This window comes from Salvelinus sp. IW2-2015, unplaced genomic scaffold, assembly GCF_002910315.2.
Source record: "Salvelinus sp. IW2-2015 unplaced genomic scaffold, ASM291031v2 Un_scaffold16358, whole genome shotgun sequence".
NCBI lineage: Eukaryota > Metazoa > Chordata > Actinopteri > Salmoniformes > Salmonidae > Salvelinus > Salvelinus sp. IW2-2015.
The window spans coordinates 16,330-27,869 of record NW_019957549.1 but is presented as its reverse complement, the minus strand read 5'-3'; the positions used below and the strand labels follow the sequence as shown (position 1 = coordinate 27,869).

Below are 11,540 nucleotides of genomic sequence, written 5' to 3'. Positions count from 1 at the left end.
GAGGAGTAATTTTCCCTTGAAGGCTTTGACAAGGCTGTACATCTGATGTGCAAAAAGGCCCTTCCCTTGTAGTTTGGAATTCAGTCAATTCATGAGGGCCATGATGTCCACGGTGAAGGCAAAATCAGCCAACCGTTCTTTATCTTGCAGCAGAGGGAAATCCACATATTTTCCTTTCATTTGCAAAAACTCAGCAATCTCTGACTTCAGGTCCCCCACCCTTTTAAAACCTCTCTGGGATATGTGGGACAGTAGCGTCCCACCTCGCCAACAGCCAGTGAAAGTGCAGGGCGCCAAATTCAAAACAACAAAAATCTCATAATTAAAATTCCTCAAGCATACAAGTATTTTACACCATTTTAAAAATAAAATTATTGTTAATCCAGCCACAGTGTCTACGACGAGGAGCCACTTATTCTGGAACTAGGATGGCTAGAAAACTCCCAACGATACGGACCCTCAGAAACACAGATCTATTTCCGAAGGGACAAGACTCACAACGTGAAAGACCTCATACGGTCATTAATAAATAAAGTCATTGAATTAAATATATTTAAAAAATTGACCCATCATTTAAACGGCCAATGACTAATATGGTCCCTAAAAGGCACGGGTTATTTTCCGACCTCTATCCACTCCTGTGGCATTGTTAGAGTTATGGCCTATTTTGCTGACCAACAGTTGAACTATTTGACGTCATGTCTAAACATGCCCATGTATGCATGTTTTACAATCTTATCTGGAAAATCAGTGTGTAGTCACTAGTCACATTAATTGAAAGGAAATGGGGGGGGCATACACATTTTGTTTTGGAGCAAGAGGCATCACCATACGGACAGTAGCCAATACGCCTAGGCTATTATTTTGTTTGTTTCTTAAGGTCCTCTAAGTTTCATACATTCATTGAAGCCTGTTTTATGTGTAGCCTTGTGAGAAAAGGTAGCCTAGTGACATAGCAAGAAGTTTTACAACAGTCTTTACAGAGGCACACAGGACTGCAGCTCATGTTTGCCTTGGCAAAAAGCCATACAGGCCTGTGTTAGATACGATTGTTAACATTTTCTATGAATACCCTCTTCATAATGCATTATAAGCACATTTATAACGCCTAATGAGCCCACTCTGCATAATGCATTATAATGCACAACATAGGTGCTATAAACGGCTCTTAATCATCTATGACTATAATGCCTTATGAAGCAAAGTGTTGTAATGCCCTAAATGTTAAGCTCATTAGGAGAGCATTATATTGTGCTCATCAAGGGACATATTACTCTTTCTTTCAATAGGCTAAAAAGGGGGGGTGCATATTCCTATTCTCCTGCACAAGAGCACTATTACACCTAGCTGTCAAAATTTCCCAATGAGCTATTGAAAATGGTGCTATTGATCCTAGCCAAAATGGTGCTCTTGATGATCTTAGCACCATTTTATAGCACCATTTTACAAAGTAAATATAAATGTACTTAGTGAATAAAGGTGATAATGATTTGTATTTATTGTTCATACCTGGCTGGTACATATAAACATACAAAATACATATGTGATGAACAACAATTATTATAGGGATATAAATAAAGTGAACAAACTGAAAATAACAGCATCGCACCCTGCTGTCAACTTTTCCTTGTGCGTGCAGGTCATAGCATTGGTCATGGACCTCTTCACAGATGTTGATCTGCTATGTGACTTGATGGAGGCCTCGAACAAACGCAAGGTCCCTGTGTACATTCTCCTGGACGAGAAGAATCTCAACTACTTTGTTGACACGTGTGCAGCCCTGGACATCCTGAACTCTCACCTGGGTGTAAGTCATGTTGGTGGGTGCATGGGTTCAGCTGGTTGGCTTACACCAAGGGTGTCAAACGCCATGGAGGGCCTAGTGTCTGCAGGTTTTTGGTTTTTCTTTTCAGTTAAACCCTAGACAACCAGGTGTGGGGAGTGCCTTACTAATTAGTGACCTTAATTAATCAATCAAGTACAAGGGAGGAGCGAAAACCCACAGACACTTGGCCCTCCGTGGAATGAGTTTGACACGTGTGGCGCACACTGTAAGAATGCACAGTAAACCACAGTAAATGTGTTTGGGAAAATGTTGTTTGTGGGGAAAGAGTCTCTGGCTCATTTACATATTTTAAAACATGCCTTGTAAAAGGCTATATTTGTTGCACCCGTGAGTTAGAATGCTGTACCCCCACAGCATATACTGTATTTTAGGAATCCTACAAACCTTGTACTGTAATTATACAGTAATTTACTGGCCAATTGCTGCCAGTAATTTACTGTAATTCAGAGCACCAAAAATATTTTTAAATATTGTTGTTTCTGACTCATTAACATGTTTTGAGGTGTGTATTTTAAGATGCTCTATTTATTGCACCTGTTAATAAGAATGCTGTATGAATTTAACTGATATGTGGAAGTGGTTCCTTAACAATTGAATTTATGTAGGGGACAGATCAGAATAAAAAAAAAATGTTTACTATGCAAGTCAGTTAAGAACAAATTCTTATTTTTAATGACGGCCTAGGAACAGTGGGTTAACTGCCTTGTTCAGGGGCAGAACAACAGATTTTTACCGTGTCAGCTCAGGATTCGATCCAGCAACCTTTTGGTTACTGGCCCAACGCTCTAACCACTAAGCTACCTGCCGCCCTAATTAAATATATATAGGGGACATATCAGATTGGCCGCAGGTCTTAAACCTTTTAATGGTTGAATATTTAACTGAGTCCATGTTTGGAAGCCTTTCTTTAGGCCTCTAAAAGTGCAAGTGATATAAAACATATAGTATTCATTATAAGCTGTAATATACAAAAAAAACTGTAGGAATCCTATATATACAGCCAACCTTCTTGCTCCAATCCCTTATTATTACATTTACATTACATTTAAGTCATTTAGCAGACGCTCTTATCCAGAGCGACTTACAAATTGGTGCATTCACCTTATGATATCCAGTGGAACAACCACTTTACAATAGTGCATCTAACTCTTTTAAGGGGGGGGGGGGGGGGGTTAGAAGGATTACTTTATCCTATCCTAGGTATTCCTTAAAGAGGTGGGGTTTCAGGTGTCTCCTTATTACTGTAAAATATAATTTTCTTACAGTTTATTCGTCAGTTTTACAGTATTGGACTGTGTTTAATTGCTTTGACATTATCGTTATTTACAGTAAACTGTCATTAAGTTACCATGAACATCTCTGAAATGTATTGGCACTATCCAGAGATAATTATAGATATATCATAATATATCTTGTTGTAATTACAATTATTTTGAAGACCAACTTAACTACAATTATATTTTCACTAACAGTTACAGAAACCTTTTACTTGCAATGACTGTGATATGTGTTTTTTTTAATCAACCTTGGTTGAACGCACTGACTGTAAGTTGCTAAGGACAAGAGCGCCCACTAAATGAGTAAAGAACACTGGGTAGGATATCACTGGGTAATTGAAGTCATAATGCAGTAATTAGTACTGTGCATTTGATTACAGTTTCTGACTTGGTAATGTCAAATAGATTACAGTAGCTGTACTGTAAAATGAATTACAGTAATTTACTGGCCAATTTGCTGCCAGTAAGTTACTGTACATTTTACAGGAAATGTTTTACACTGTACATACATTTTCCTGATGGTGTTGATGGATGGTTTTCTGAATAGAATGTACTGTGTATTTCTCTCTCTGTCTCTCTGTCTCTGTCTCTCTCTCTCACTCTCTCACTCTCTCCCCCTCACTCTCACCCACTCACGCTCTCCTTCTCTCTCTATCCCCATTTATACCTGGTTCGAACTTGTCCTGATCTTGTCAAAATTCTGATTGATCCCATATTTTTAAACAGGTTTAGACATCAAAAGACACATTGTGATCTGATCATCCTGCCCACCTCCGGAGGTAGTCAGATACGCATTGTGTCTGCATATCTTACAAGTGTAGACAGATCTGGACAGAGAAACCATTTGAATCATCATTATTCCGCCCTCTAAAATCACTGGCAGGTGGCACTATTGACTGATTTCATCAATATGTGTCTTAATCAATATTATTTTGAAAGAATAGCTTTGAAATTATTTGCATAGAGGAAGGGATCAGAAAATCTGGTCACAATGCAAACAAAGTTGATGGATAACATCCACATTTTAAAACCGTGTAGACACATTTCTGGAAAGTGGGCCCAATCAGAATGTAGACAAGATCAGGACAAAGGACCCATATCAGCACAAGGTATAAACAGGACTTGTATCTGTATGTCTGTCTCTCTTTATCTTTCATTGTGTTTGTGTGTGTGTGCATGTGCATGTGCATGCATTCAATATAAAATGTGCAGTATGGAAACTGTGTGAAAACTGAGACAACTATAAGAGACAGGACATCATAATAGACTTAAAGACATGATAGACTTAAAGATGAAAATGAATGTTTGCAACATTTACATAATTTCATATAGACAGACTTTGTTACACCAATAAGATGTTGTTAATCTTATTGGTGTTATTATTTCCACGAGGAGGAGGAGTAGTAAGAAGGATCGGAGGATCAATGCGCAGCGTGATGGGAATACATAGTTACTTTTAATTAACGAATAACACTGAATAAACTTACAAAACAATAAACGGACAAACGAACGAAAACGCAACAGTCCCGTATGGTGACATACAAAAAGAAACAGGAACAATCACCCACAACCCACAATACAAAACAGGCTACCTAAATATGGTTCCCAATCAGAGACAACGACTAACATCTCCCTCTGATTGAGAACCATATCAGACCAAACACATAGAAATAGACAAACTAGACAAACAACATAGAATGGCCACTCAGATCACACCCTGACCAAACAAAACATAGTAACATACAAAGCAAACTATGGTCAGGGCGTGACACCACTAAATCGTTCATTTTCATTGCCTTTTCAGAACATGAGAATACGCAGAGTGTGTGGAGATACGTATTGCACTGAAAGTGTGAAAAAGTTCACCGGGCAGGACCAGGAAAAGTTTATGATTATAGGCTGTGAGGAAGTCATTGCTGGATCATACAGGTAAGGACTGTACCCTTGTGTCTTGGGAAAATACATACCATTTATTTATCTGTTCATGACCAGTAAATGTAAAGCAATTTTGTGGATCCCAGGAAGAATAGCTGCTGCTTCAGCAACAGCTAATGGTGATCCTAATAAAATACAAAAGATAAGCTGGAACTGAGAATTAATATATTGCTGCTTCTGCTAAATGCTAGCCCTGCTCTGGACATTGTCTATCCACCAACATTGGGTGACACTCTGAATTTCTTAGTACGGTGACTCAGGCAAACACAATTTTAATTTTAGTCATTAGGTAAACATCCCATTACTAAGTGCTTTGTGCTGTCCCAAACTTGAGCCTTGGTACCTTGTACCGGCTTCCAGAAGCCAATAGGTCGAACTCTTTGGAGAGTGGATGGGACAGGTCCTCTAGGATGAAGGTCACCTTGTACTGCAAGTGTTTGTTGTGTCAGGCAAGGCTGGGTAGCTATGATCCCATTAAATAGAGAGCAGACTTTGATGGTTGTCTGTAAGCAGTTTTTACTGATAAATGGTTAATAAGGAAAACGTTATCATGATAGCATCGGGGGAAATTTTGTAATTTTCACTATTTAACCGTTATAACAGCTGAATAACCACTGCATTTATCGCTCTATCTTTGATCCAGATTAAATGTATCCCAAAGCTAGTGGCCTACAGTGGTTCTTCCTGTAAAAGTTGCGTCATACTGCAGCACACCTTGAGGGCTGCAGCAGAATTCTATGGCACGTTATTTAATTGTTGCCATTAATGCTAGTTAGTGCAAGTTTGACCACCAGATGGCATCTTTGAGAAGCATTTAACTTCTTATGGCTGGGGGGCAGTATTGAGTAGCTTGGATGAATAATGTGCCCAGAGTAAATTGCCTGTTACTCAGTCCTAAAAGCTAGAATATGCATATTATTAATAGATTTGGATAGAAAACACTCCGAAGTTTCTAAAACTGTTTGAATGATGTCTGAGAGTATAACAGAACTCATATGGCAGGCAAAAACCTGAGGAAGTGGGAAATCTGAGGTTTGTAGTTTTTCAACTCTTTGCCTATCCAAGATACAGTGGAAATTTGGTCCGATTGCACTTCCTAAGGCTTCCACTAGATGTCAACAGTCTTTGGAACCTTGTTTCAGTCTTCTACTGTAAAGGAGGAGAGAATGATTGAGTAAGGGGTCTGCCAGAAGGCCATGAGCTCATTCAGGCGTGCTCCCGTGAGAGGTAGCTGCATTCCATTGCATTTCTAAAGACATTGCATTTCTAAAGAATTCTAAGGAATTCTCCGGTTGAAACATTATTGAAGATTTATGTTAAAAACATCCTAAAGATTGATTCTATACATCGTTTGACATGTTGCTACGAACTGTAATGGAATTTTTTTACTTTTCGTCTGGCCTGTGCGTCATGAATTTGGATTTTTGAACTAAACGCACGAACAAAAAGGAGGTATTTGGACATAAATTATGGACTTTATCGAACAAAACAAGCATTTATTGTGGAACTGGGATTCCTGGGAGTGCATTCTGATGAAGCTCATCAAAGGTAAGTGAATATTTATAATGCTATTTCTGACTTCTGTTGACTCCACAACATGGTGGGTGCCTGTATGGCTTGTTTTTGTGTCTGAGCGCCGTACTCAGATTATTGCATGGTGTGCTTTTCCCGTAAAGTTTTCTTGAAATCTGACACAGCAGTTGCATTAAGGAGAAGTTTTTTCTAAAGTTCCATGTATAACACTTGCATCTTTTATCAATGTTTATTATGAGTATTTCTGTAAATTGATGTGGCTCTCTGCAAAATCACCGGATGTTTTGGAGGCAAAACATTACTGAACATAACGCGCCAATGTAAACTAAGATTTTTGGATATAAATATGAACTTTATCGAACAAAACATACATGTATTGTGTAACACGAAGTCCTATGAGTGTCATCTGATGAAGATCATCAAAGGTTAGTGATTAATCTTATCTCTATTTCTGCTTTTTGTGACTCCTCTCTTTTGCTGGAAAAATGGCTGTGTTTTTCTGTGACTAGTTGCTGACCTAACATTATCATATGTTCTGCTTTCGCCGTAAAGCCTTTTTGAAATCGGACACTGTGGTTGGATTAACGATAATTTTATCTTTAAAATGGTGTCTAATACTTGTATGTTTGAGAAATTTGAATTTTGAGATTTCTGTTGATTGAATTTGGCGCCCTGCACTTTCACTGGCTGTTGGCGAGGGGTTCCTAGACAGGTTAACTACCACAAATCATTTTGGACCCGTCCCCTTGTTTCCCCGATCTGTTACCCAGTGTCACCAACACTAACATAGATACTTTTGTATTTAAACTTTCTCTACATTAGATTATATGGACGATACAAATCAATACTGTTAGTTTTACAGCTAAAATCCTCCCTCACATTTATCTTGACCAATGAAGTCAATTTTAGTAAGTTTAGAATTTAACGCCAAACTACTGAATAAAGATTACTGACCTTATCCTTGCAGCTGAGATTCAATTTGCTTGGACCTCGTCACCGTTTCTGTCGTGTACCAGTTCGCCACCGGCCTGTAAAGAACCCTCAGAATGGGGCCAGGTCTTTAACCTTTTCTCAATCTAGGGGGTGCTGTTTCCACTTTGGAAAATATCGTCTCCAAATTAAACTGCCTCATACTCAATTCTTGCTCGTACAATATGCATATTATTATTACTATTGGATAGTAATTTCTATTGGATTTCTATTGTTTTCTATTGGATAGAAAACAATCTCTAGTTTCTAAAACCGTTTGAATTATGTCTGTGGGTGAACCAGAACTCTTTCTGCAGCGAAATCCATGACAGGAACTGCGAAGGTCTGAAAACGAGGCTCTGTTCTCAGATCAGTTTAAAGCTCTGTATGTATCCTATGGGTCGACATGAACTGCACCCGCCTTCCCCTGGATGTCAGTAACCAATGAGAAGTGGAATGGAGTTTCTACGTAGTTCTCAGACATTATAAAAGGCCAAGGAACGAAGGGAGCTCTCTTTTCGACATTCGTCATTAGGCAAAGCAAGACCTCAGGATGGCATTTTGAAACGCTCAGTTATCGGCCTTAGATATGTCCGTCTGTAATTTAATTCGATATAGGTGTTAGAAACATCATAACGAAGTTATTTTAAACCGAGTTATATCAGTTTATGCGAGTATATTGCTATTTTCGGAATTTCCTTAGTATTGCGTTTTGAGGATTTGGGCATGTTGTGGCCACATAGCTATTGTTAGCTGCTAATTCCGAAGTTGAAGACGACGTTTTACAACCAAGCAACGATTATTTTGGACAAAGGACACCTTGCCCAAGATTCTGATGGAAGCTCGTCCGAAAGTAAGAGCTATTTATGATGTTATTCCGTATTTATGTGGAAAAATGTAAACGGATTTGTCCGCCATTATTGCGGCACTAGTCTGGCTGTAACGCACACTGTATGTCTAGTAACGTTAATTTTTAYAATCTAACTCAGCGGTTGCATTAATAACTAATGCATCTTTCATTTGCTGTCCAACCTGTATTTTTTAGTCAAGTTTACGATTATTTATRGATTAGATTAGGTGCCTRTCCAAGATGGCGCCGGCCAGAATGCATGACCTGTTGCCACTGATCACATTGTATAACCACGATTTGTGCTGCTAAATATGCACATTTTCGAACAAAACCTATATGCATTGTGTAATATGATGTTACAGGACTGTCATCTGACGAAGTATATCAAGGTTAGTCAAAAATTATATATCTTTTGCTGTATTGTTACGATCGCTAACCTGTGCTGCTGGTAAATTGCTTGTGTTTCTGGCTATTGTGCTAAGCTAATATAATGCTATATTGTGTTTTCGCTGTAAAACACTTAAAAAATCTGACATATTGGCTGGATTCACAAGATGTTGGGCTTTCATTTGCCTGTACGCTGTGTATTTTTCAGAAATGTTTTAAGATGAGTAATTAGGTATTTGACGTTGGTCTCTGTAATTATTCTGGCAGCTTCGGCACTATTTCAGATGCAGCTGCAATGTAGAACTGTGATTTATACCGAAATATGCACATTTTTCTAAAAGAACTATGCTATACAATAAAATATGTTATCAGACTGTCATCTTATGAAGTTGTTTCTTGGTTAGTGGCGTTGTATATATATTTTTTGGTCGAAATTGTGATAGCTACCCATGCAGGAAAAAAATGGTGGGGAAAAAAAAGTTGTTCATTTGCTATCGTGGTTAGCTAATAGATTTACATATTGTGTCTTCCCTGTAAAAACATTTTAAAAAATCAGAAATGATGGCTGGATCACAAGATGTGTATCTTTCATCTGGTGTTTCTGACTTGTGATTTAATGATATTTAGATGCTAGTATTTACTTGTGACGGCCTATGCTAGGCTAGCTAGTCACTTTTACTGTGGGGGTGCCTCCCGGATCCGGATCCTGTGCAAGTAGAAGTTAATCTACGGTCTCTGATCCGCCCGTGCACAGTTTGCGGCACTCACATGGGAAGACAGGTAAAACAGGTATTGAGATCCAGCTCGAAGGACCAAGTGTCATGATAATTTAAATCACAAATGATAAACTAAACAATTATTTAAGCTTTGACAATCCCCGAGGTTTGTAAGACCCTGGGTTTAATAATAATTAGGCAACGACTCAGCTTCTGCAAAAGGTTGGTTCTTTATTCACGAGAACGTTCTAAAGTCAACCATCTTTATAACCCCTCTACGCACACACACACACACACACACACACACACACACACACACACACACACACACACACACACACACACACACACACACACACACACACACACACAGTTTTATCACTTTTCTAACAGCCTTGGCAGTTTCTCGCCGTTCTTTCCCTCCCCAGATAAAAGGGACCTTGGAAGGAGCCTCTTTCCTGTTGTCCTTTGTTCTCTCAACTCTCACACCACTACACAGCAACACAATGGTCTAGTCACACATATTATGGAATTATGACTACTAACACATTTCATACAATTATATGATTTCAGGGTGGAATCCTTTAGTCATTACTTTAAACATATAAATTCCCTTATCAGTTATCTAGAGATTGGACATTGGCGAGTAATATGCTTGGAAGCGGTGGATGGTGTGCTCGCCTTCTGAGTCTGACCAGTAGGCCGCTCCGTCTGCCTCTCCTGCAGCGACCACGTTGTTTTGGGTTGGCCTCTGGGATAAGATCCCATGTTCAGGGTGGAGGTCGGAAACAAAGGATCCACTTCGTGAAAGGCGTATTCCTGGTCATAATGTTGGTATGTTGACATCGCTTTTATATCCAATAGTTCTTCCCGGCTGTATGTAATAACACTTGAGATTTTCTGGGCTAACAATGTAAGAAATAATACATAACAAATCTAATTACTGCATAGGACCTGAAGTGAGTTGACCATCTCTGTCGGCACCATTTTACTACTTTCACCTGAGCCCTGAGAGGAGAGGAGGGTCACTAACTCCCACCCCTCAGAATCAGACCACCCATGGCATGAGAGGCTCCCCCAACGAGACCAATCACAGTCTCGTTTCAGAGCACCCTTCCTCTGGGATCGGCCATTTGGTCGGGATAGAGTGGTCCAAGTCCAGCCCCACGGAGTTCCTCCAACAAAACATTGGCGGAACCACATCCAAGTTTCCGGCTCTAGGTTTGTACGACCACAAGTCGAGCCTATTCATCAGTAGTCCCAAGACCCAGTCTCCAGTGCTGGATAACAAACTCTCTGCCAAGCAGAGGACTCCCTCCAACCCCCTCCTCAATAAGCTCACTGACCTCGTCCTCCCCCCAACCAAGAAGGACTACCTCCCCCCAACCGAGAAGGACACCTACATCTTCAAGAGGTCTCCTCCACACAGCACAGTCTTTGGGGTGCCAGACCGTTCCCAGACAGACCCGGAGACCAAGTACATTCCCCTACCTTCACCCCCCATGATAAACCGACAAGACCAGAAAGGCATGACCTTAGGCCACAGCAAACTGGACCAGGTCAACCACTACAACAAGATGAAGTCCAAGCAGGTGTACAGCAAGTTTAAGTTAAAGAATACCAACTGTGGAAGTGCTTTTACGCCAAGGTGTCACGGCTGTTGAAAGGAGAGGACCAAGGTGCAGCGTGGTGAGCGTACATTTCCGTTTATTTAATCAAAATGACGCCGAACAAAACAATAAACACTACAAAAACAAACTGAGAAGCTCAAAGGCTATGTGCCCTAAACAAAGTAAACTTCCCAAAAAGACAGGTGGAAAAAAGGGATACCTAAGTATGGTTCTCAATCAGAGACAACGATAGACAGCTGCCTCTGATTGAAAACCACACCCGGCCAAACACAAAGAAATAGAAAACATAGAAATAAAGAAACTAAAATGCCCTAGTCACACCCTGGCCTAACCAAAATAAAGCCTCTCTATGGCCAGGGCGTGACACAAGGTGAACAATCTATCGATGTGCCCTTG

The 11,540-nt window shown here is 39.8% G+C and overlaps 1 protein-coding gene across 1 annotated transcript; it reads left to right on the top strand.

Annotated features, from left to right (window-relative positions):
- The first annotated feature begins 1,654 nt into the window (after positions 1 to 1,654).
- Positions 1,655 to 11,177, top strand: LOC139027438 (uncharacterized). The gene is made up of 2 exons (XM_070442616.1): positions 1,655 to 1,807; positions 10,512 to 11,177. The coding sequence occupies exons 1-2, from the start codon at positions 1,655 to 1,657 to the stop codon at positions 11,175 to 11,177; spliced, it is 819 nt and encodes a 272-aa protein (XP_070298717.1).
- Positions 11,178 to 11,540: the final 363 nt, after the last annotated feature.

Bases quoted from the DNA above. Each gene is read 5' to 3' on its own strand.
- LOC139027438 (XM_070442616.1), top strand. From the start codon at position 1,655: ATGGACCTCTTCACAGATGTTGATCTGCTATGTGACTTGATGGAGGCC. The intron at 1,808-10,511 runs GTAAGTCATGTT...TTTTACTACTTT, and splicing joins TCCTGAACTCTCACCTGGGT to CACCTGAGCCCTGAGAGGAG.